Source organism: Syzygium oleosum, unplaced genomic scaffold (assembly GCF_021117445.2).
Source record: "Syzygium oleosum isolate NSW1041296 unplaced genomic scaffold, Sole_v2.1 Sole_v2.17, whole genome shotgun sequence".
NCBI classification, from domain to species: domain Eukaryota; kingdom Viridiplantae; phylum Streptophyta; class Magnoliopsida; order Myrtales; family Myrtaceae; genus Syzygium; species Syzygium oleosum.
In genome coordinates this window covers 2,687,183-2,712,325 of record NW_026607501.1, presented here as the reverse complement: position 1 = coordinate 2,712,325, position 25,143 = coordinate 2,687,183, and the positions used below count along the sequence as shown (strand labels likewise).

General features: G+C 39.8%; 2 protein-coding genes across 4 annotated transcripts; both read right to left on the bottom strand.

Annotated features, from left to right (window-relative positions):
* Positions 1 to 1,855: 1,855 nt before the first annotated feature.
* On the bottom strand, positions 1,856 to 8,521 carry LOC115676611 (protein WHAT'S THIS FACTOR 1 homolog, chloroplastic). 3 transcript variants are annotated; one of them, XM_030599554.2, is made up of 3 exons: positions 8,306 to 8,521; positions 5,140 to 6,461; positions 1,856 to 2,067 (listed from the first exon to the last, which is right to left on the bottom strand). In XM_030599554.2, exon 2 carries the CDS (start codon positions 6,406 to 6,408, stop codon positions 5,152 to 5,154), a length of 1,257 nt encoding a protein of 418 aa, XP_030455414.2. In that variant the 5' UTR covers positions 6,409 to 6,461; positions 8,306 to 8,521; the 3' UTR covers positions 1,856 to 2,067; positions 5,140 to 5,151. The 3 variants fall into 3 exon arrangements, with proteins under 3 accessions (XP_030455414.2, XP_056175200.1, XP_056175199.1); XM_056319225.1 differs by having other exon boundaries at positions 5,140 to 6,347; XM_056319224.1 differs by lacking the exon at positions 1,856 to 2,067 and adding an exon at positions 2,472 to 3,083.
* Positions 8,522 to 9,777: 1,256 nt separating this feature from the next.
* LOC115676610 (uncharacterized) lies at positions 9,778 to 17,814 on the bottom strand. Its single transcript, XM_030599553.2, has 11 exons — positions 17,288 to 17,814; positions 14,933 to 15,197; positions 14,551 to 14,701; positions 13,718 to 14,435; positions 13,194 to 13,617; positions 12,934 to 13,115; positions 11,862 to 12,021; positions 11,148 to 11,375; positions 10,700 to 11,050; positions 10,501 to 10,602; positions 9,778 to 10,380 (listed from the first exon to the last, which is right to left on the bottom strand). Exons 1-11 carry the CDS (start codon positions 17,797 to 17,799, stop codon positions 10,108 to 10,110), a joined length of 3,366 nt encoding a protein of 1,121 aa, XP_030455413.1. The 5' UTR covers positions 17,800 to 17,814; the 3' UTR covers positions 9,778 to 10,107.
* Between the last annotated feature and the right edge of the window lie 7,329 nt (positions 17,815 to 25,143).

The window sequence follows — 25,143 nt, the reverse complement described above, 5'->3', positions numbered from 1 at the left end:
AAACTTTTGTTTCTTCTTTGTATCTCTGATTTCTTGTCTTTGTGACTGTGAGAACTTCCCTTTCACGAAACTTTTGTTTCTTCTTTGTATCTGTTGTCTCTCGTCTCCGTGACTGTGAGAAGGCAATCAGTATGCGTCACTGATGCGCTTTGCGGGATGCAAGTAGCGCCATCAGCCCTTTTCGTTGCCGACAGCAACGGGCACACCGGCGAGCAGATTATGCTTGCGGCTGCCGTCGCCCCGTACGGCTCTCCGCATTCACTCGCTCGTAAATTTCCGCCGCCGCCGTCGTCGTTCTTGAGGCTGATGAGTCTCAAGCTGATCATCTAACAGTGTCTCATTCTTATAAAGACTGCCCATTTTTTTGGAATTTCCAATACTTCATGTCCCTCGCAAATCCTAGCTTCGCCGCCGCCGCCGCCGCGACTGTAGACACGGCGGCGGTGATGGCCGTGGACCGGGTTTGGGGAGCTGGGCCTGAACGCTATCCGAACTCTCTTAAAAATGAAAACTTTTTAATCATGGACTTTTTGGTTACTCATTAAATAACTGGAAATGAAAAAAAAAAATGAAATTGTGGGACGTTTTGGTTACTCAATTCAAATACCCCACTTCAAGTGGTCGGGCTGAGCACAGATCAGAAAATCACAATCTAACTTATTTTATTTGAAAATAATTTGCAGTGAAAATTGATGAATATATAATCTAGCAAATGAAGTTGAAACTCAATGCAGCAAAAGTGATAAGTATGACATATAAATAAAAATTGACCCAAGTCACCAAATTTAAAACCAGGAAAAACCTAATGCTCCTGAAGTGCTGCAATTAGTGAGACCACAAAGTTGGCAACAAATGTTCCAATTTTGTTAGGGTTGTAGTGATCAGGCGAGTGAGCTGCTTGGTGCAGATTCTGCAAAACGAAAAACTAAAAAAATAAATAAGAACCCAATTATCAATTAAATAAGATCTGTAAAGTATGAAATTTTGAGACAAGCGGTTAAGTGCCCCAGTTTATTTTGAGTTAGTATTATTTCACTTGGGGAACATATATATATCATTTCACTTCTATAAATAGACGTCATATGCATGTGGGTTCTTACTGTTTTTTCATCGTTAAACACGTGAATATGATCATGACTATGTGCCAAATGAAAGTTATTATACGTCAGGTGACAATCTTTTTATGTATCTTTTTTTCACAAACGAACTTGAGTTAAGTTGAGACCCACCTCCATCACTGTTAGAAATAGATTTAAGACGCTAACGAAACGTCAATTGTCCACTAGAGCAAGCATATCTATATCATGGGCCGACACTTCCTCGCAATCCCACGGTACTTAAGACCTTTTTTTTGACTGCTTCACCCCTTATTTATATCGCCTAGCTTAGCCTTTCTAGAGTCACTTACTTTGGCCTAGAAAGAGGATTCTACAAAGAGATATGCTTTGAAGAGAACGTCTTGTAATGCTCTTGCGGTGGAGTTGGATAAAATAAGGATGAGAGAACCCTTATATATACATAAACCTCTCAAATCACAACCGTAGCTCTCTCCTCAATTTAAGGCTACCAACTACCTATAATATAAGTATACAATTCTCATATTGCCCCTAATAATACTCTAGAACGCTCTTGAAAACCCTATACCCTTCAGAAGCTTCAAGGCATCCTTGGTCGTCGCGACCACCTTCTCGACCCTTTGAGCCTCGAAAAACCTCTCTTCCCCGCTCAATTGGGCGACGTCCTTGGCGCTCTCATTTCGGGAAGTCTTCGCTCGCCCGATCAAATCATTGCCTTGGCTCTTCAGTCCCTACGGAAATTGGCGGCTCTTCATCTCTCGTACCATTTAATCTTTCCCTTATTGACTTCACGGTTGCACAGTTCTCTGACACCAACTTGATCCTCAAGCAATTCCTCCCTTGGTTTGTCCATCTCCATGCTGTCCGGCAATTCTCCCACTTCCGAAAAAGCACATGAATCAGCATGCTCTCGTGAGTTGGCTATGACGGCACCATCTCCACCATTGGCCCCTCTGAAGGTTGTAGCCATATGGAAGACAAGTTTTAACTCCTGCCAATAGAAAAGGATAGCTCATAGTCAATTGCACACAATAGGTACCCTCAAAACAATGAACCAGTGGTACATTTTCAAATATTGGACGGCTCAAAGATTCTTCTTCCTGAGTTCATGATAAACAAAGATATAAGCTTGAATCTATCCTCTTTATCTGAGGAAATATGTTGAATCCTCACTACTAAAACCTCTGAAAAATATCAGTTCTTATCAGTGCCCAACATTCCCCATGTGGAACAGCAAAAAGCAGTTCCGTCATCTAAACAAAGAATACCAATGGCCATCCTTCTAAATTTGCATCTCTTAACAGGGAAAATGGGAGAAACAGGTTCCTAAATTTGCATCTCTTCTAGATTGCCAGCACTGCTTTACAGAACATTGCGCAAAAGAAAAATATATCAAGAATTAAGTCGACCTTCATCTGTTCAGTTTCCCTAATTAGCATAGACTTTGAAAGGTTAGCCACTTCTAATACCTGTCACATTAGCAACTTCCGATTCAACATTCCCTGTCCCTAATGAACAGGAAGGATACGATTACCTTATATTTAAACAAACAAAATGATGGCTCATAGATTCTCATTAAGAAGTTCAAGTGCAACAGAGGAATGAATCTGCAACTTATGTACTCATTTCCCTTCTCATTTATGTCATATCAAAAGAGTACTCACCAATCAAACATCAGAAAAAGCAAATATAAACAGTATCTCATATTCCATATTGCGGAAACGATGATGGAATGCAAGAATTTTAGAATCTTCAACAGATTGACCAGTGACCATCTTTGGTTCATCTCTCCTCATTACTTTTAATTTGAGCCGCAAACTATGCTATGGCCTTAGCTTCCTGATGTTAAAGTTAACACTTGAAATTACCAACAGGGGAAAACAAGTTTCCAGACCAAGGACTTCGTAAACTTCCCAACCTCTTATTCCTTGTGTCATGGTAGCGAGCTAGTTCCTAGTCTTTTGCTAGCATGTGCAACTATAACCTGTCAACTATGGCCTCTAATTCCTGAAATGTCGCAGAGCATTCTATTTTGAGAAAATACATATCAAAATGAATAACATATCACAACTCAATTAAACATATTACATCCTAGCATCTTTTAATCTTTAAACGACATGATTTCTACCTAATTGCATTGTTCCCATCCTGTATATAAAGCTTGTTTGGCTTTGCTTCCTTTGTTCTATAGAACCACCAATTTGGCTTGCAATGTTTCTAATGAAAATTGAGCAAATGAAAATGCAAGAATAAAAAATTTCATGCCCACAACAATTGTAAGCAGATAAAGATACCTTCATTTCTTTTGGTTAAACTTAGATTGACCAGCACAAATTCAATAGTTAGCACAGATGTAGAATAAAAGATTAGCAAGACAATTAATAACGATAACTATAGTCGTCAACAGTTTAAGTCAAAATAATCATGGCAGCATCTCTGTTGAAGCAAAGAACATCCAAGTCCTCGTAATTTATTCCAAACAGTGAAACCAAGCAGATTGACATATTTGCAACAGGTCAAGTCAAAATAATCATGAAACCTCTCTCTTTTCTGAAAATAGAACAATCAGAACATGGTGGATCATCTGCAAATAGATCCAATGAAGCTAGAAAGCAATACATAAAGAATTGACTATGCGATGAAACAATATCAGTCATTCATCCCTCAAGATGATTTTTGTGTAGTAGCTGATTTGACACCGGCATTTGTCATCCCTTAGAGGCTTTACCGAGACTAAAGCATTTAACTTTGTAGTATCTAAACGGTTAAAAGTATATGCATCTTATGGAATGTTCACTTCTATTGTGACTCGAAGAGACAATTTACGTCCAACTTCTTTCCTATCTGCTTGTCCTGCTTAGTTCTTTCTTGAGTTTTAATTTATTGAAGACAATAAAAAAGAACAATTGATGATTTTAGTTTCTTTTCTTCTTTGCTGTATTCAGCTGACCAAGACATAGAAAAAAGCAATTACTTGCAAGTCACTACAGAAATCTTTACAAATAATTTTTACGAATATGCTTCTTAACCTATGAGCTCGACCAGTGGAGACAAGCATAATGAGCAAGGTTTAATTATCGCAAAACTAGGAAAAAAAGTATCATAATTAGAAAATATATTTAACCTGAAAATCAAAGGCTTACTCCGTTGGGACCACCTGTCAAATGTAATTGCATATCTTTCTACAGATTAAAAGAACTATAAAAAAAATTTCATCGATGACTGCTGTTCCAGTGAGTTCCATGATTTTATCCCTTTAAGATATATTTGATTCCTTAATTCAGCAACCCAATTCGAAAGCACATGACAGAGCAATTATAATAGGTGGAATCTCCTTAAACCCACTACCTCCCCAGTATCCTTTGTTGTTCCATATCTCTCTCCTATGCGGTCCCATGGCCATGAGCTTAAACACATCAAAACAAGTAGGTGTGCCTTGCGAAACAAAAGAATATCAAGTGATCCAGTGACACTTCATTTTTCATATTTCAGCCAGTGACACAACAAAAAATTTCATGCCGTCGTCTTCGCATCATGCATTTTCCTAAGAACTAGCGATAAGTGTCCAGCATTAGAGTCGACTGACGTCACAAGCACTTGAGAAGGGAACAAGTTATACTACTTATTTTAGACAGAATCGGTCTTAGTTAAAAACAAAATGCCGACAAGCTTCCTAAAAGAGAAATAAACTCATTTGGTTTTCAGGTTCATCAGCTTATAGATGATTCGATCTTTCTTCAACTGGTTAATGTTGTCGGCATGGACCAACATATATTCGTTCTTTTGCCTGCCTGCTTTGTGATTGATGGACCTCATAGCTTTCCATCTGCAACCAATGCCACTTAGGAACACTTAAATATTGTGAGTGTACAGGAGTGCGTGAGGCAGAAACAGATGGACAAAATTGTCGGTCACCAATGGCTCATGTACTAGTAAATACACTACTTATCACCCAATGAAACTTCATCTCTTATATTTCAATTCCCCTTCAGCAGACAACAAACAAGACAAATAATATTATACAGCATGAACGTTCACAAGGTTCATAACAAGGAAAATGTACCTTAGCTAAATCTCAAGGAGCATTATCATCAAAGAGAACTTTGTAAAATCGTCGTCTTTCTTCTGGGTCAAACAAACTACCTAGTCCGTCTCCTTGATCCTGTTCAGGAACTTCATCACTTTTCTCCTTCCTTTTCTCTAATCTATCTACATGCATCCCAATTCTCCTTTTCTTCTCCAAATTTGCTAAATAATGCCTTCGATTGAACTCATGAAGGCCCTCTTGCATTAATTCTCCGAACTTCTCCTTCACAATAACCAGAGGATCCTTTTCAACCAATTCTGATCCATTATATCCTTCTCTGAGAAGAACAGTATATATTTGATATTTGTTTGAAACATAGAAAATACCAGGGTGCTTCAGCAGCAAAATATTCAATTTCTCTGGTAAAGAAAACTCTCTCCTAAAATGACCAAGTTTCAAGATTGATGCCTTCTTCCACAAGGTCAATGCTAGAATCTCATGGACCAAACCCACTGTCCTCTTCTCCATTTCCTTGGATCCCTCTATTAAACCTCTAGGATCCACATAAGGCGAAATGTAAGGAGTAGCATTAAATTCATGAAACCTCTCCCATGATTTAGCCCAGGTTGAAGGCAATGAACATGAAAAACATGGCTCAGAACCATGCCTGCGAGCTGAGGCTTCAATTGCAGAGACAGCTAAATCAGGGTCCCATGATATAAGCTCGAGCTCCATAGAACTCTTTCTCCCACAATGATTTACAACCCGAAATATATCCCCATGCTTTGCAACAATCCTAAGCATGTAATCATATGGAAACCCAAAATTCCGTTTCAACTCATTGATTTTCATAACATTAAGCCTCTGATTTGTGCTCATCATCAACAATTTTGCCAACCGTTCCACGAAAACTCGTTCTTGCATATTTTTCACTGACTCTTCCTCGTCCACTAGATACATCATCCGTTTTGATAAATGACAATAATATTCATCACCCTTTAGATAAACTTCAAAGCAACAAGGATACTTTTTTAGCCAGTTTAGAGCTTTCCCTTGAAGATCAAGAGTTTTAAACTTCTTCTGGAGAAATTTGACAGGTGCCACCTGGCCAGGGCATGCGAGGATTATGTTCTTGATCTGATTGTTGACAACCCATCGACGGTTTCGTGAGAGAGCCGCTTCAAGATCTGGATCCTTCTTCATTGACCAAAGAGCCATGTGTCTAACCACATGTAGAAAGGATGCTGGAAGATACAGTCCATTATTGCTATGATTTACACCACGGAATACGATGGAGATCACCATTTTCACCTCATTTCCAATGTTTTCGTATGGTAGCCCAGAAACCAGTACATATCCTAATACCATACCAGATAGTCAACAAACAAATAAAGGGAATTTATAGAGCGCAAAATTCTTATGGATGTCATACAATAAAAGCCTAGACAAGTAGATTATAGTCCCTAAATTTTTCCTAGTTAATTCACAAGTAAAAAGATAATTACCAATGGCATACCAAAGCGGTACCAAGATGTACCTACAGGTTAAATTTTCCAACCCCTACCTATAGCCAAAACTAGTCTCTAAAAGAATAGTCTTCAATGGAAACACCGTAATGGTATTCAGGAATGGCACCACCCCGTCCCGGAACAATCTCAAACTCGTCCCAAACCCCATTAAGTTTTCAGATGCAATCTCCAAAACCGACCTACTTAAGTTGTCGAGAAACACGACAAACCCGAACCCGCCCAATTGCAATGTTATTTTTTTTTTCTTTTCAAGATCAAACACAAACCATTGCAAGAGAGCAAATCCACCCACTTTTGCATTCTCTAAAATTTCTCTAAACAAAAGATGAAAACGGCGTCTGTGTTGACTTGCAGTAGTTCCCAAATTATCAAAGTTAAAAAGGACATTGGATATTCTAAACTAGCAAGTCATCAGAATCACTAGAGAAGTAAGGTGAAGAAGATCTCAAACCAATTAAATATAAATGAAAATACCGATTTCTTTACGCCAATATCCACATAGATGAAGAGTGTTAACAATTGAGTTACTGCAAACTCATTAGACTTTGCTCTGTGCTTTTGAGCTTGTGGGATGCTTCCACCAATACCGCCATGCATCTTCAAAGATCCACATTTGTGTCACTTGTAACTTTCCAAAATTGCCCTTGCAATATAATATCCCCTCATTGAGAAACCACTCAATTTTGTTTTTATACATAACGTCCCTAATTACAGACTTATTTTCTATGCATAAGCAGCACATGCACACATGTGCCTAAGCTCTAGCCATAACTAACTCAGGATTCAAAAAGATATAATGTACAATGGGTTGAAGACAGCTCGAAGAGATGTCAGACTGGCTTGATAAAGTGGAGAGAGAAGCTTTCCCAAACAACATGGATTGCGAGAATGAGGATGTTAACATACAAAGGCAACCGGAGATCATATCAAAGATGGATGGATCGTGGTTGCAAGAGGAAATGCATTGGCACTAAATAGCTCGAGTTCACAGGATCAATTGTGGGGATACACTTCAAATTACTTCCATCAAACAACTCCGATGAGGAAGAAGTATAAACAAAGTGCTACAATTAAAGAACAAGGAGAGTAAACGGCTCAGTAGCGAGGATGAGATCGTTGCCGCTTTCAATAGCATTATCAGAAACCTTTTAAGTCTAATAAGAGTATAAGCTATAGTGGAACATTTTCGAAGGAAAGTGACAGCCGAGACGAACAAATCTTGAGGCTGAGGTTCCGATAGAAGAGATTCAGCTAGTAACATTTCCAATGCATGCTCTAAAGGCTCCAGGGCTAGATGGGTTTCTCTGGAATCTCTTGCCAGAACTCTTGGGATGCAGCAGGGCCAAAGATCACTCAAGCAATCCAGACTACCTCCTCCTGCTACCAATACCGACACAGTTCTTGTACCCAAAGTCCCCCATCCTAAATCAGTTTCTAATTTCAATCCTATTACTTTGTGCAACTATCTCTACAAAGTAATGTCCAAAATCCTTGTTAAAACAGTTCAACCTTTTCAAAATGAGATGATGATCACGGAGAGCCAAAGTGCTTTCAATTCGGAAAGGCAATGATCCATAAAAACACATTAAGAACACAACATTGTCCCACCGCAACTCGGACCTAATGCCGTGTCCGGAACCAGCAGAATAATATGTTCGACCATTCGAACTCACCGGCAGGCGTCGCTCGCGGTCGCGGCGGAAACGGAGCGGATCGGCGCGGATCCGGCGCAAGGGGAACGACGACGAGACGGACGAGCAGGGCACGGCGGGGCGAAGACGGCCGGCGGCGGAGGACGGAGGAGGAGACGATTCACGGAGGAGTGAGGAGGAGCAAGGGAGGCGGAGTGATATGGGCAGAGGACCAGAGGAAGAGGAGAGTATTATTGTTTTGGTAGCCCGGGGTTGAATTATGTAAAATTACAATAGTAAATAAGGGTATTTTCGAGAAAAAGAAAAAGAAAGACATTTTAAAGCTCCGTTTGTTTCACAGAAAATGAATAATTTAAAAAATATTTTCTAAAAAATAATCGTTTATATTATCATAAAAATGAATGAATGAATGAAATTTTTTTCATTGTTCACGAAAATATTTAGACATGAATTATTATTTATAATGAAAATATTTTTTATTGACTAATTATTTCAAATAATACAATCGATCGTTTGTAGGAAAATATTTTTCAAATATTCATTCACCATGAAACAAACGAAGCTTAAATAATTTAGCTATGTCAGTTTCGGATTTCTATGCTATTATATCCTAAACTCAAGGTTTTTTATATAATTATCCCGAATATGTCTCGTTTCCCGATATATTAGGATTTGAGCGTATCGACTAACCGATTAGACCTGCCCCTTTAGTCCCCTAGTATAGAAATTGTATCACAAGGGAAGTGACTTCTTTGTGGAACGATTTAGGCTAGACCATTCACAGGCATGATGAATTTGAGAACATCGGATGAATTTGAGTTGTTCTAACCTTTTCTTTTGATTTTCTTTGTATTTTTTTTCAATAACTAGTCTCAGTTCATTCGCTGCACAAAAATATTATGTAACCTAATCTACACATGCTGTCAAACAGCACAAATTGTACGAAAATTTGTTTTACTTGAAAAGAATAAATTAAAAAAAGTTCAAGCTCTTTGATATACAGAAGAAAGAGTTTTAGGTTGCATTTGGTACGATGAAATGGAATGGCATGGAACATAATGAAGAACATAATGAAATTTGAATGAAATGACAATTTCAATTTTCTTGTTTGGTTGTTGGGAAAATGTCAAGGCAATCGAATCAAAATTCTTTTGTTTGGTCTCACATATTTGTAATGGAAGTAGGATTCAATTTATGATTTTCACTCTAGTTGCATTTAGTTAAAAATTATAAGCTTATCATACCACATTATAACTGCATGCGAATTGTAAGATAATGTACCAAATACATTTTCGAATTAAGTTCTGAACTCTAAATCATATGCGGTTGATCCAATTATATATCAGAAAAGTGTATGATTATCAAAACAATATTAAGACAGTACAATCAACAGGACCATCTAATACACGAAAAATCCCAACAGAAGCTCCTGATATCGGCCAGTCCTTGATCATAAGGCCAATGGTAAAAATTCTGTAAAGCACAATACATGACCCAACGGGGAATCCTTCAATGAATTGATAAGAACTGGGGCAGTGTCAATAACATGATTGAGGCAGATTCAACCGAATGAAAATGGACATGTACCTCTGATGCCCACTCGAAACTTGAAAAAACTACCTACAAACATTACAATCCCGTTCACCAGCCTGACTGCCGAGTTACACGCAACCCGGCAGGCAAAGAATACACACTAGAACACGATGCCCGACTCGGGACCCCCGAATGATATTAGTCTAGAAGATTCTCAGCATAATCCGCGCTCTCAGACCCGAAAAGGCTGGAGAATAATCACCTCATCCTAGGGCTGCAAAACTTTTTGGTCAAGAAGGTTTTATTACCGATCCTTCTGGTTCCCGACCATGTATACTTATCAAGTCTCTAACATGAACAAGTATCAAGTCATAGATGTCTCTGGCTGATGGACGATCAGCTGGGTTTTTCACTGTACACCGGCGGAACAAATCGACAAGAAATCTTAATGCTTCATGCTCCACCTCTGGCCCCTCCGACTTTGAGCCAGATCCCATAGTTGTATGGTCATTCAATGATACTATCGAGTCCATCTTATCTGTTAGCTTCGGCCGTTCTCCCCCCTGCTTATTTATAACATTCAAGAAAAAGGTATTGAGCCTTTATTCAAGACCAAAAGCAATATCGCATAATACTTGTCATGAAAATGATGATCGAAGACATGAATCTCCCTAATACTTTACCTGAATAAGGTCATGAATTAGTGGCTCAGATAAACCTGAATACGGCACTTGCAAAGTCAGCAATTCGAAAATCAGACAGCCATATGACCAAATATCCACTTCCTGCAGCCATTTAAGTCAGGCAATCAATCAGTAAGATTCACAAAAAATGCAAAAAGGCAGTATTCCGACAAAGTGCTTCGTAAACTAAAGACTTTACCAGCCCGTATGATTCCCGTTTATGCATTGTCTGAAGAACTTCCGGAGCCATCCAGCGAGGGGTTCCAACACAAGTATCGGGAGGATGTACTCCGATATGGGCTATACAACACGTATGTAAGGAAGATCGAAGAGGGACTGCTCTATCAAAATCACAAAGCTTCACGACAGGCGTTCCATCAGCCCTTCTTGCATCAAGATCAATCAAAATGTTTTCACTCTTTATGTCACGATGAATAATATGCTTTGAATGCAGCTCCACCAAGGCAGAAGCAACATCCCGAGCAATAAAAAGACCCATATTTATTGGGACATGCTTTTCACCAGATTTAGACAGCTTCTCCAGGTAATTCTGTCATAATAGACATGAAATTACTAAAAGGTGTATATAATAAGCAGAGGAAAGAAATTCTAAAAGCAAATTGATAGCAGTATGGAAAGAAAAGCACCTTCAGTGATCCCCCTTTCACATATTCCATGTAAATCGCAGAACGCCAAATACGACGCTCAGGATTTGCATCTGCAGGAGTGACCCGCTGAGAAGATATCTGATGCCCATACATTTCCACTATGCAAGCATGTTGTAGAGCACCCAATATTCTCACTTCGCCTAGACAACTATACTCAAATTTCCTAATTTCCTCAACTGAGTTACTACATACTTCCAAGGAACGTACCTGCAGAATCAACACAGAAATATTTACGCAGAAAACATGAGATGTAAAGCTGTGTTTGAGGAAATGTTCTCAGAATGCTTCTTTAAAACTTGTCAGGTTTGTGAAAAAGAATCACGTTTCTAATGAAAGCATTTCATTTTTGTGATTTTTACATTATTATGTTTGATTTCTAAAGGAGGCTTTACTCATTTTCACTTTTCGAAAATGAAAATTTGTCCAAAAGAATTTCTTAGCATTGCCAAACACATTGGCTGAAAAAGAAATCCTTCAATTCTCAAGAACCAAACAAGCCCAAAAGTAGCCTATTTGCTCGAAGTTGAAAATGACATAAAAACAGGCATTCACGATCAATAACAAAGTTTCTTGATCTAGTGATAAAAACTAACAGGCACTGACAGAAACCAAATAAAAAGATTCTTTATCTTAACATATATGATAAAAGACAATGCCACCACATATACTGCTCCAGCTAATTCAAGGGATTACCTTGGCTACAACATTGGCTGAAGCATTAGTGCAACGGACAATAGAGGTAGAAGCTGCTTTGCAAATTTCATCAGATGTAGATAGAGAAGGAAGAACACATCCAGACTTGGAAATGGCTTCCATTGAAAGAGAATCTCTAAACCTCCTCAGAGGAATATACCTACATAACAAGCTCATCCTTCAGAAACTCATCCAAATTATAAAACAAATTTGAAAACTATCAAAACAACAAGTATGTGAAACAATTGAGAGAATCTGAAAAAAAAAAACTGGAATTCTACTGCTATAGACTCCAACAAAAAGCACATAGAATAAGTGTCCAGTAAAAAACATGCACAGTTAAAACTGCTTTAACCTTTTGATCATTTTAGGAATGTAAAATTTGTAGCTTCTCTGTTGTGAATATTGTCCTCTTCTGCAGCTAATATAGATTCACTTCGAAGATAACACACTGAAACAATTTACATGCAGAATTCAGTAACAAAGCAATTTTTTTCTCCACCCATTGTTTAAGCTTCAGAAAAATTCTCAACTGTTAGCTTTGATGCTTTTTACTTTTCAGCATCCTTTTCTTTGCCACATTCCAAACTCAGCAAATGGCAGCAATTCGATGTGCCTCCACATAAAGGTTGTATTTCCCAGTTTCAATAGGGTAGGTGACCCCAAAGAAACAAGGTTATATATCGGGGACACAGTTCAATATAGTCTAACTCTAACACACCTTCACAGAACCCTCAAATGGCGCTCTCAACATTTACATTTTTCATTTATATGACATTTATTACCGGTTGACTACGATCACAATTTATTAGAGTATAGCACATGGCAAAGATGAGCAAGCACCAAAAATTTTTAATTTTACCCATGGCAAAAAACAACAGTGACCAACAACTATCTCGCCAAGAAAGTCTAAATGAACTGCAACGAAAAGTTCAGAAAGCCAAAACCATGCTTTCATTTTTAACTCAAAACCAAAGAACTTTCAATACATCCAAGATTCAAGCATCAAGATCAGGTATGAAAACTCTAATAAAAGAACAGCCTGACCATTACGTGAGAAGGGTGCACAGACCTGCAAGCATATTCTGGGTCTGTCTCTTCACGTATATCAAGAGGACGGCATGCATCAACCACCATACGGACATATAAGTCGCCCTTTTTTACCACAATGATATTCCAAGCATGCGGAGAAAAATCCAGGTAACCTCTAACAAGCTCACATGGCACAGGAGGCACCATTCGATCACATAGATACTGGGAAAAAAATGGTGAGTAGTCAGCTTACAATATTTCAATATAAACAAGAAAAACAAAATTACAGCAAACAGCCACCTTCATAAGAATTGCTCGATGTCTGCAAACACCAAACTTCAGAGTTCCTATAGGAACAATAACAGAACTTTGTCTTGCTTTGATAGACTGAAGAGATTTCTCACATAGATCACGCAATATAATATCCTGATTATCAAGCATTTGGTTGGCAGATGAATCAACATAATCATGATTTCCAGTTAAGCAGGTGCAAACGAAAGGCTTTCGATAGTTCGAACCAGATACAGCCTTTCGCGTCCTTTCTATAATTGCATTTCTGTCACACCCTCCAAAATGATCCGACACGAAAAGAGCAAGCAATGAAGATATTTGAAGTGTACAATCCTCCAGTTCCTGATCTTTAGGTAATCCATTTAATCTCTTGAAACGAATTACCAAAGCCTGCGCAGTGAGGGTAACTGCATCTAAAACTTCATCTCTGTCCCTGAAGAATGTCGCAATATTAGACCCAAAGTGAAAAGAATCTATCATGAACTTGCAGCAAAGTATCTCTAGACATAGAAAACAGAGGACAGAATCCAAACCTGTCAACAAGAATTACTTCACGTGAGTCAATAGATAAATTTCTCTCGTAACTACTGAGAGGCATAAAAGGTTGGTCACGTCCGGCATCATAAAAGCCATCCGGCAGGTAATCCTCAACACCACAGAAAGAGAAATCACAATACTGGCGGGATAGATTGAAACTCTCATCAGCTGGCCGGCGACACTTGCATGGTTTAGGGTTATCAAGATGCTGATCACAATACCTCTTACACTTGATACTGACCTCATGTTGATGTGCCAATGACTCAGCATCTTGCTCATCAGTAGAGGCATTTGACATGATCGTAACATCTCCTAGCTCTCTACTCGCAGAGTCAACGGCAACATTTGAGTGGTTCTCTACCTTTAATTCACTTTTTGAGCTAATGCCATCCTTATCTACACTGCTAAGCACATTTTCAGATGCAATTTCCCCAGAAATCAATACTTTATCTCCACCATCCGCACAGGTGATTTCTGATGCTGCATCTCTTGAAGCGTCATTGTTAGACAACTTGCACATGTCATCACCCTTTTTGGTCAACTCCTCCGAATATTTTTCACCTTTCCACTTCCTGCTGTTGTTTAAACGTTCTAGCCGAGCTTTTTGTTGCAAATAGTTCCTCCTTTTCCACCTCTTTGATGATTTCCGAGCCGAAAAACATCTAGCATTTGATGCTGACCCAGCCAATAAACTTGCCGAGGTATGGCAGGAGCCTACATAAAGTACAATCCTGTTCTTAGAAGCAAGCAGTAAAGCTGAAGAAAGCCACAGGGAATAAATGCAAAATTTACATGAAAAAGCTGAAGAAACTAGTTCTGCAGGCCTTACTGCTACAAGAGATTGCTCCTTCATCGTCTGGGGTGGATTCATATACTTCCATTTCAGCCAAAGAATTGGCATTATCATCATTGGACAACTCCTTCCCGTCTATATCACAGGATATCCATGAAGGTATTTGAAAACTGAGAAGCTTATTGTGCTTGAATAATAACAAAAATCAACAGAAAAGATACATGTTAATTCCTGTAGTTGAACATTCATCTACAAAAGTATCAAAGAGACAAACGAAAAGTAAAGATGTCAATTATACCACAGCCTAGCATGAAAAAAAGGTCTGGGTGTTAATCTAATATAGAAACAGAGCATCTTCATGCGATTATTTTATGAAAATGCACAAAATAAATCATCAGAAGACTGGTTTTCTAAGCACCTGAAGGTTTAAACTTCGCAGGCTATGCATGGAGTCAAGTTCGAGAGGGCCTATTGATGTCAACCTGTTATCTGAAAGGTCTAAAACTTCCAATCGCCGAAGAGAAGACAAACCAGAGGGGATTTCCACCAATTTATTGTTAGCGACCTTCAAGGACGTCAAAGAATTTAAATAACTTATTTCATTTGGCAAACTCTTCATCTTATTAAATGAAAGGTCCAAGTACTCCAACTTGTTCAGGCAACCAATTTCTGGTGGGAGGCATCTGCATGAGAAAAATGGCACCGTAATCAACATAAGCAAATGATTTCTACCTATATAGGCGATGAAACCAACAATAGTATAAATAGACTCACTAACCAAAAAGATTCAGATGTCAAGAGTAATAAGAAATATGATCCAGACACAGAACATTGAAGATTAATGAAGCAAACTTACAACATCCATCCTTCATCCAACATATATAATTTTACGTGAATTAGCCTCCCAAACTTATTTGAGGTGAACATCAGTTGTGAATCACCACTGAAGTATAAGAAATGGTAATGGCTAATCAAATCTAATAAAATTTAACCACATAATTTTGATCTTGAATTGGGTTCATAAATTCATTACATTATAAGTTTGCCATGAGCTTCTTTGACTTGGCTCATTGTACCCTCCTCCATGTCATCTTCAGCACTCGTGTTCGACTGTATTATCAGATTCAAATCATTGGATTTTCTTCCTCTAAATATATACAAAGGTCTGCTTCATTTCTTTTTTATTGCGCTGGACAAAGTGTGTGCTCTTTTTTTTTTAGTTTTGAAAAGATTAAAATAGTAATAGCTAGAACAGTTATTTTACATCAAAACTATACTGGAAGTTAGCAGTAATTAAAAAATAATTTATTTTATTTGAAAGATTAAAATCAAATAATGAACTCAGATTGAATTTATCACGTCTTAGTAAAGTAATCATTTAACATTATTCGGCTTAGATCTTATCTAATGTCTATTGATATGTTATTCTATTATCTTTTTCTTCTTGGAATAAATTATGAATTTCTATTGACGATATATATACGCCTTATTAAGTATGCCAATCTATCTTGTTTAGGTAAAATTTGTCCATCCTTATAAACTGTTATTTGCATATAGGTGAATCCATCCTTAAATTAATTTTAATGCTATAGTGCAAATTTCTAGTTAGACATAATTTTAACATTATATATAATTATCATCTATAGTCGTCAACAAAAAATACTTTTTTCCTTGTCCAAATAACTTATAGAGATATTATACAGAAAAGTTCAGGAACAAAATACCACTAAACTTCAAAGAGATTTGTATATTTTAACATACTAATGAATTATATACACTTTACTGTGTTTAACTTTATTCAAAATTTTCGGGCAAAATATTTTGGCTCCATATTTCATCAATGAATTCCACCCTCTCCCCACCCCCCCTTCCAAAAAAAAAATAAAAATCTAATCCTGGCTCCGTCTGTGTTCCCATACTATCTACTTTGGTTCATAGTATTCCTTTAACACAATGTTGCCTGAGAATTTAAGAAATAGCCTCACCTCAGATATCCAAACTTCAAAACATACATCAGAACATGGAGTGGCTGTTTCAGGCTTACTTTAGTCAGTATTGAATGGGACAGGAGAAAAAGGTTAAGAAGGTTGTCACACAACACCATATCAACTACTTTCTACAGTCACAAGTAGAGGAGAGTGGAAAGTAGGAATAAAACTGAACCCTCATCAATCTTGATAAAGATGGATTACTACAAGGCCAATGCACGATCCCGGACAGTATCAACTACTAATTACAAAAACATAAATCAATTATTGAAGAATTTCAAATGTGAGTACACATCAATAAGAGGTGCCACTTTTGTCAACATGTAATCACAATCTATAAATTTTACAATAACACTGCACAATCTCAAGTCAAAACTGCAACACAAATTTCCTGGAGGCAACTAAAGCAACCATGAAACCTGCTTGCCAAAAGAGCTACACCAGGGTTTTTAGACACTATGCCGCATCGAAATAACACATACCAAATGCATCCTGTGTCAAGACAGAGAACATAAAAACGCCTAGCCTAGAGCACCAAAGCTAAAGGACCGTCAAATGGTCCCTGAAAACCACACAAAAGCCCCAGCAAACTTAGCTTCTTACACCTCAGAAGCGAGCACTAACTTAAAAGACCAAATTTCTCCTCCTGACAGTCCCCAGACACTCAAAAATCTTACTAATTCACAGAACCGCACAGGACACATTGTATATAACTCCAATCCCAGCCAAACAAAAAGAAAAAACTCGAAAACTAACCATACAAAACAATAACACAAGCAACATACCTTATCGAGAAATGACAAACGGAGAGCTTGGTCAAGCACTTGAGCTGCGCGATCTCGCTGAGCAGAGGAAAAACCGAAGGCCGGCGCAGAGCCTTGCTCAGCTCGAGCTCTTTCAGCCCTTCCAGCTTATGCAGCGCCAGCCCATTCAGCCCGGGCGGCGATATCTTCACCTGCAGGCACTCCAGCCCCACCAAATTCCCCAGCTCGCTCGGGAACAGGTTCAGCTCGTTCGCGAAGAACTTGAGCGTCTTCAGCCTCCGCAGCTCCCCGGCCCACTTCGGGAGCAAGCTGAACTCGTTCTTGTACAGGTAGAGGTCCTTCACCGAGGACCCATTCAGGGCCGGGGGGGACAGCAGCGAGTACTCCAGGTTCTCCCCGGACACGTCGAGGCACAGATCGTCGTCCGAAGCCGCGCCCCCGCCGCCCCCGCCCCCGCCCTCGCCGCAGGGATCGCGGGCCGGGCTCGGGGGCTCGGGATGCTCGGGGGGATCGGCGCCGCGCTCCCCTCGCATTGCGGGGCCGGCCGCCGACCGCGATCGATTCGAACGAGGAGATGCGGACGAGGAGAAAAGATCGAAACTTCCGGGACGGAAGAGGATGTGGAGACGGGGACGGAGAGGAAAAAGGAGGATTCTTGAAATGGCGCGCGGGATTCCTCGAGAAATTTTTGGGGGAAGAGACGGAGAAGACGCTCCGCGGGGGGTCGCGAGCAGGAAACCCTAGACGACGACGACGACGACGACGACGGTCCTGTCGGGTCAAAGAAAGGGAAGCAGGAGCGAAAGAGGAAGCGGGGAGGGCCGGGGCGCGTTAAAGGAGAGAAAGTGATGCGGGCGCTCCGTGAAAAGTCCTGGATGCCCTCCGGCTTCCGAGCCGGGACGGCGCGGGCGGCGCGTGAATACCGAGTTCGGGCGAGGGCGTTTTGGGGAACCCGGAACCCGCGAGGTGGGTTCTCTCTTTTGAATTTAGCTTTGGATTTTATTTTTTTCCTTCCTTGTGAGAAAGGGAAACGGGGAAGTCTACCGTTGCTAAGAAATTTCCCAAACTTTATATGTGGTAATGCTTAGCGATGCACGTTAAGTCTAGGCCCCGGGTTAATGAGCCCGGTCATCGCAGCCCGTTGAAAGGCTAAAATCGGAAGCAGCGATATCCGGGCTCATAATGATCTCTAATATGCAGGGGTCTGTTGCTGGTCATTAGACCTGCTGAACGGGTGAATTAAATTTGATTCTGGTGGATTGAAAAATGAGTTCGAGGCAAATTGTCCAATTCAATCTATATTGACACGATTTTATCCAATTAAGTATTAGCGGCGTATATCCGGCCCGACCGGGAATCGATTCAAACCCAACCCAACATGGGCTCAAATTCCTGGCAATCATTTCCCTCAAGTGCAGAAAACAGCAAACCGGAAAAAACTAACCAATTAAACATGAAGAATATGATTGCCAGGAAATTATTAAAAAATTCGACAAATCAATTTGTTAGAATATATCTGTTATTTATCCTGGCGCTGGAAATTTCTCTACTATAGCACAAGAAACTGTGCCTGGAAAGATATATATGACATAAATGTATACCCTAGCAAGCACTATATGGAAAATACTTAAATTGTTAATTATGTAGAAATTCCATAATTTGATTTACTCACTTCCAGCTTCGCGATGAAGTTCTGCGATTAAGTCCGTTTATCATTGACATGGTTACTACCTCGGTGTATGGCATAATGGACAAGCAATCGATTTAATTTTTAGGCATCGAATGTTACAAGCGAAATATACTCCAAAATAAGTTAGGTTTTATAAATAATTAAGGAAATTTTTTTTATTATTGGTTAGATTTCAAAGGGCGATTGGCTTATGGCATACCAAACCCATATTTCTTCTTATTTCTGCAGGGCACCAGAGGGAAAATTTTCAACTCTGCAGGAACCTTTTTTTATTTCGAGAATTTTAAACACGATTATTTCCTTCCCGCACCGAAAAATTGAAAAGAGAAAAAACAAAAACGCATAGGCTCGATGTTGCTGTGGGCCTAGAAAGCCCAACTCGTACCACAAGGACGGACAGAAGACGGAGAGGTAGCGACACCGTCGGACCAAAGTAGTTTCTTTGGATTAAATGGGTTGAAAGTAGGTTCTTTCTAGACATATCAAAACCCGTCATTAGTTAGGCCTTATCCTATCATATCCATTTGAACCTACATTTAAAAAATCTTAGGCAACTCATATATCGCACGTTCCATTAAATATGAGTTACAATATAGGTGGGTGACCCATTTTGCCACCTATACTGAATCACACATAAGATTATATTAAAAAAAATCAAGCATTCCGCGAAGGGGAAGAAGCCCGAAGCGGGCTTGTTAAGGATGAAATGGCGTTTCGACGTTTGAGTTTCGGACAAATGAATGGTACATCGGGTTCTTTCGGAGGACGATAGTGCCTGCTTCGGGATGAAAAAGCGGATTCAAAGTTGAGAAGATTTTCGAAAACTTCGCGAGAGCAGAAGGGCACGCATGTACGCATGTAAAACACAACAGCAAGATTGGCTTTACTGGTAAACCCTGATTCGGAGAAGACTCTGCCACCACATCTATGTTCATGCGGCCTCGGTTCACCGGGGACGCGAGCATTTGTGCTTTTCCCATCGTGCGATCTTAATCCTTTGTACGTTCTTTTCCTTCGTCTAGTGAACTTAGTCGCGTCGCACAGAAACCTTCTCCTGCGGTAAGATCCTTTCTTCTCTACCATCCATTCAGTTTGCTCTGATTTGTCCCTTCCCTCACATTTTAATGCTTTCAGTTGGGTCTGTAGATGATGTTATGCATGTCGTACACCTGCTCATGCCCAATGCATGATGGCTTATAGTTATATCCTCAAGATTCAACTTTAGTTTGGATATCCAGCTGACATTTACTATTTTTGAAGACACTTATTTGGAGGATTTTACACTCCACGGACACACATTACTATTGCTCCACAGCATCCCCATGGAGGGTCCTAATGAAGTTTTCTGTTCTCCCACAGGGTACTTTGATATCAGAGCTTGAAGTAGAGAGTTTCATGACGAGCTTTTTGAGAGAGAAGCTCTGCTCTAAAGAGCTGGAAGTTGAGCAGCGACGAGCCGAACTTGCAACAGCAGTAAGAAACGCTGATATTGTCAAATACGAAGTTCAGAACGCGAAAGACAATCTTTCTTGCGCCGCCCACAAGTTAAAAGGACCCGGAACTTCAGGTGTTCCATACTCTTTGAAGACAACCTGTGTGAATGATAAGTGTTAGTGGTCTGCCCTAAGAATCAATCAAGGTTGATACTCTAATATTAGTTGTGGATTAGGTTGTGTCGGAAAATCGATCTTCACTATACTTAGGTAGTCATAATGTGTTGCTAGAGACCGCTTATGACTTGTGGGCCAAAAGGGTTTTGTGCACACTGCTAATGTGTAGTGAACCTACAGGGTCGCACACAATCGCGAACGGACTTCATATTTTCTGTGCGCCTTGATCTACTTCAGAAGTAGATTTATTCTCCTATTTAAATTATCTACGCGGTCGTGCGCATTATGAGATAACGTTACATGTACAATTGGAGGTGGATAGTTTGGGCGGGCCCAAATAGCCCGGCCCATTAGGGTTTCCTATGAGGCTATATATATAGCTATAGATAGTGAGAGAGTCTCACGTCAGATGACGCACGCCTCCGTGCCTCCATAGAATACGGAAACCCTAGAGAGAGTGTCTTCAGGAGAAACTCTACGATAGAGAATCGTTCTTTATTCGGCGTTCAAGAAAAGGAACTTCAAGATCTTTCGCTAGCACGTGGATCGTTGGAGAATTCCGTTCGTGTGTGTGGATACCGGTAGAGGCGCAACACTTGGGGCGCTAATCCAGACACAATCGGTTGCCGATTTATCTTCGATACGCAAAGGTACGCGTCGAAATTCCCTTTCGATTTCAATATACACATGGATCCTGTCTGGGGTTCTATATTCCGCTGCGTTGTTTTTCGTTGATGAACCCTACAGTGGTATCAGAGCTGCTTGTGATATATTGAAGTTGAATTGGAAACCCTAATTGTTGATACATATGATGTATGCCTGAAGTGAGTCTCAATTAGGGTTAGATGAATTTGAAATACGAATTGATATGATCAATTCAGAAGGAACGAAGCAGGGATGGGTCGATGTCGATCCTGTTCCGCTCGCGTCGAGGCGAAAACTGCGTCGCGCCTGGGCTATTGCCCGAGGCGGGGACGCGCGGGCGGAGACGGCAGGCTGAGATGGCGGCGCGTCTGGGCTGTTGCGCGAGGCTGAGACGGCGGTCGGAGACGGCGGCGCGTCTGGGTCTACTGCCCGAGGCGGAGACGGCAGCGCGCCTAGTCTTCCGGCGCGTCGAGGACTCGCGGCGTTCGGCCAGTTGCGTACGATAAGGGCGCGGGAGGCGGCAGCGACAGATAGTCTCCCGACAACACAGAATTGAGATTTCTGTTTATGTTTTCGGGACTCTCCTGAAAACAGAATTATGAATTCTGTCTAGCTTTCGGGGGCGCTGCCCCCGAGACCACCGCAAGGGGCTCTGCCCCTTGACCCCGCGAGGGGCGCTACCCCTTGACCCCGCAAGGGGGCGCAGCCCCCTTGACCCCTACATGGAATTGGTCATTCTTGTATGATTGATATGTCTTTGTTATTATAAGTGATGCTTTGTTGATGTTCAGAACATGCATACATTCATCATTGCATAATAAAATTAAGGAATACATGATGCATTTCCAATCATACACCTATTAAGACTCGAATCGTCAAAAGATGGACCTGCCAAAGCAGGGTGTCTTAGACTATTTGAGTAAAATAGGATGGATAATGGTTATCCATATGTTGAGATTGGTTCACTGCATAATTATCAAAAGTCCCTAATAAAATTAAGTAGTATATGATGCCTTTCCCAATCATACACCTATTAAGACTCGAATCGTCAAAAGATGGGTCTGCCAAAGCAGGGTGTCTTAGACTATTTGAGTAAAATGGGATAGATAATGGTTATCCATATGTTGAGATTGGTTTACTTAACGAGGCTATCAAAACGGTTTTGGGCCTTGAGGCATAGTGTTTGGGGCTATGATATGAGATATCAACTCCAACAATCAAGAGTTGTATTCGATACAATTGACAAAGGGTTGTCTACCTAAATAACTTAGTCTTGAGCGGTAAGCCAAAGCTTACTCAAGTCTTTGTGAAATATGGATCTTGGTCCACTATACTTATTGGGACACATATTATAAAAGTATAGTTGGAATTATAAAATTAACGAACAATTCACTTTGCATATTTGTTGCATATTTGTTGTAGACAATGGTAAATAGCACTGCATCATACTTTTCACTGCGATCTGTCCTTGAGAAGGATAAATTGAATGGTTCAAACTTTTTTTGACTGGTATAGAAGCTTGAGAATTATTCTCAAGTGGGAGAAAAAAGATTATGTCTCCCTCAGAAGGCAACTCCTTCCGATGCTCCCCATGCTGAAAGGAATGCTTATCAGAAGCATAAAGATGATGCATTGGATGCATCATATCTAATGTTAGCTACCATAAACTCAAACCTTCAGAATCAGTTTGAGAACATGGATGCCTATGATATGATCATGAATCTGAAAATTTTGTTTCAGAAACAGGCACGCACTGAAAGGTACCAAACGGTAAAAACCTTAATTGAGTGCGAGCTATCACATGGGAACTTAGTTAGCCCACATGTCATAAAGATGATAGGTTATATTCAAAACCTGTGTGGCTGGGCTCTCCCATTAGTCAAGAGTTGGCTACTGACATTATTCTTCAGTCATTGTCTCAAAATTATGGCACGTTAGTTATGAACTATAACATGCATAATCTGAATAAGTCTTTGACTGAACTGCATGGGATGCTCAAAATTGTTGAGCAGAATATCAAGCAGGACCCTACCCTAATGTTCTTATGGTTCAAAAGGGGAAAGGCTTTAAGAAGCCAGGTAAGGTCAAGGGTAATGGCAAGGGCATTAAGCCCAAACCCAAACCCAAGACCAAACCGGGTCCGACTGCTGATGCTGTATGCTTCCATTATGGTGAGAATGGACATTGGAAGAGGAATTGCAAGAAATATTTGGAGGATCTGAAAAAGAAGGGAAGTGAGACTTCCGCTACAGGTATTTATGTTATAGAAGTAAAAGTTACTACTAGTTCTACTTCATGGGTATTGCATACTGGTTGTGGTACTCATATTTGTATGAATGTGCAAGGACTAAAACGAAGTAGAACACTTGCAAAAGGTGAAATGGAACTACGTGTTGGAAATGGAGCAATAGTTGCTGCATTAACCGTAGGAACATATGATGTCGCTTTACCTTCTGGCATGATTTTAGAACTGAATAATTGCTACTATGTACCTGCTATACGCAGGAATATTATTTCTGTTTCTTGTTTGGACAAGGAAGGTTTTTGTTTTGATATAATGAACAATAGTTGTTCGTTTTATCTTAATGGATTATTTTATGGTAGCGCCCATATTGTGGATGGGATATATGTTCTAAATCTTGATGTGCCAATCTATAATATAAATACAAAAAGGTTTAAATCTAATGATTTGAATCCAACCTACCTAAGGCATTGTCGATTAGGCCATATAAACGAGAAATGTATTCATATTCATTTGATTTTGAATCATTTGATACGTGTGAATCTTGTTTAGTTGGCAAAATGACAAAGACTCCTTTTACTAATCAAAGTGAGAAGACAAAAGAATTATTGGCCCTTATACATACTGATGTGTATGGACCACTAAATTCTACGGTCAGAGGAGGTTATCAGTATTTCATTATATTTACTGATGATTTCAGTAGATATGGATATGTTTATTTGATAAAACATAAATCCGACTCCTTTGAAAAGTTCAAGGAATTTCAGAATGAAGTACAAAATCAACTTGGCAAGAATATCAAGGCTCTTTGATATGATCGAGGAGAAGAATATCTAAGCCAATAATTTAATGACCATCTCAAAGAGTGTGGAATTGTTTCACAGCTCACTCCCCTTGGAACACCACAGTGGAATGGTTTTTCTGAGAGGAGAAATTGAACTTTGTTAGACATGATTCGATCAATGATGAGTCATTCAGATCTTCCATTATTTTTCTGGGGATATGCACTCGAGACAGCTGCGTATACACTAAATAAAAGTCCATCAAAAGCTGTAGAGAAGACACCATATGAGAGGTGGACAGGAAAAGTTCCTAGTATGTCTTTTCTAAAGATTTGGGGTTGCGAAGCTTATGTAAAACGTTTACTTTCCGATAAGCTTGGACCCAAATCTGATAAATGCTTTTTTGTGGGATATCCTAAAGAATCGAAAGGATATTACTTTTACACCCATCAGAGAACAAAGTGTTTGTTGCTCGAAATGGTGTCCTTTTGAGAAAGAGTTTCTTACTAAAGGAACCAGTGGGAGTAAAGTAAACCTCGAAGAAAGTATTGTGTCACAAGAAGGTGTTCCAGTTCATGAGGAACCTCAATTAGATCTACAAAGAGTTGTAGAGTCGACTTCAGTGGCACCTATAGTTTGTGGGTATGAAAGAACACATCGTGAGCCTATGAGATATGGTTTTCACTTGACAGAACATCGTCATCTATTATGAATAGAAAATGGCGAGCCTACGACCTATATAGAAGCTATGATGGGCCCAGACTCCGATAAATGGCTTCAGGCCATGAAATCCAAAATGGACTCAATGTATCAACTCAAAGTTTGGACTTTGATTGATCCATCCGAAGGTGTCAAACCTATAGGGTGCAAATGGGTTTTCAAGAAGAAAAATGATATGGATGGAAATG

Excerpts from the sequence above, each read along its gene's own strand:
- LOC115676611 (XM_030599554.2), bottom strand. The coding sequence starts at position 6,408 with ATGGTGATCTCCATCGTATTCCGTGGTGTAAATCATAGCAATAATGGA.
- LOC115676610 (XM_030599553.2), bottom strand. The coding sequence starts at position 17,799 with ATGCGAGGGGAGCGCGGCGCCGATCCCCCCGAGCATCCCGAGCCCCCG. Across the intron at positions 15,198-17,287 it reads GTTTGTCATTTCTCGATAAG|ATGCCTCCCACCAGAAATTG; the intron begins GTATGTTGCTTG and ends TTTCTCATGCAG. Across the intron at positions 14,702-14,932 it reads TGCGAAGTTTAAACCTTCAG|CACAATAAGCTTCTCAGTTT; the intron begins GTGCTTAGAAAA and ends TTATTATTCAAG.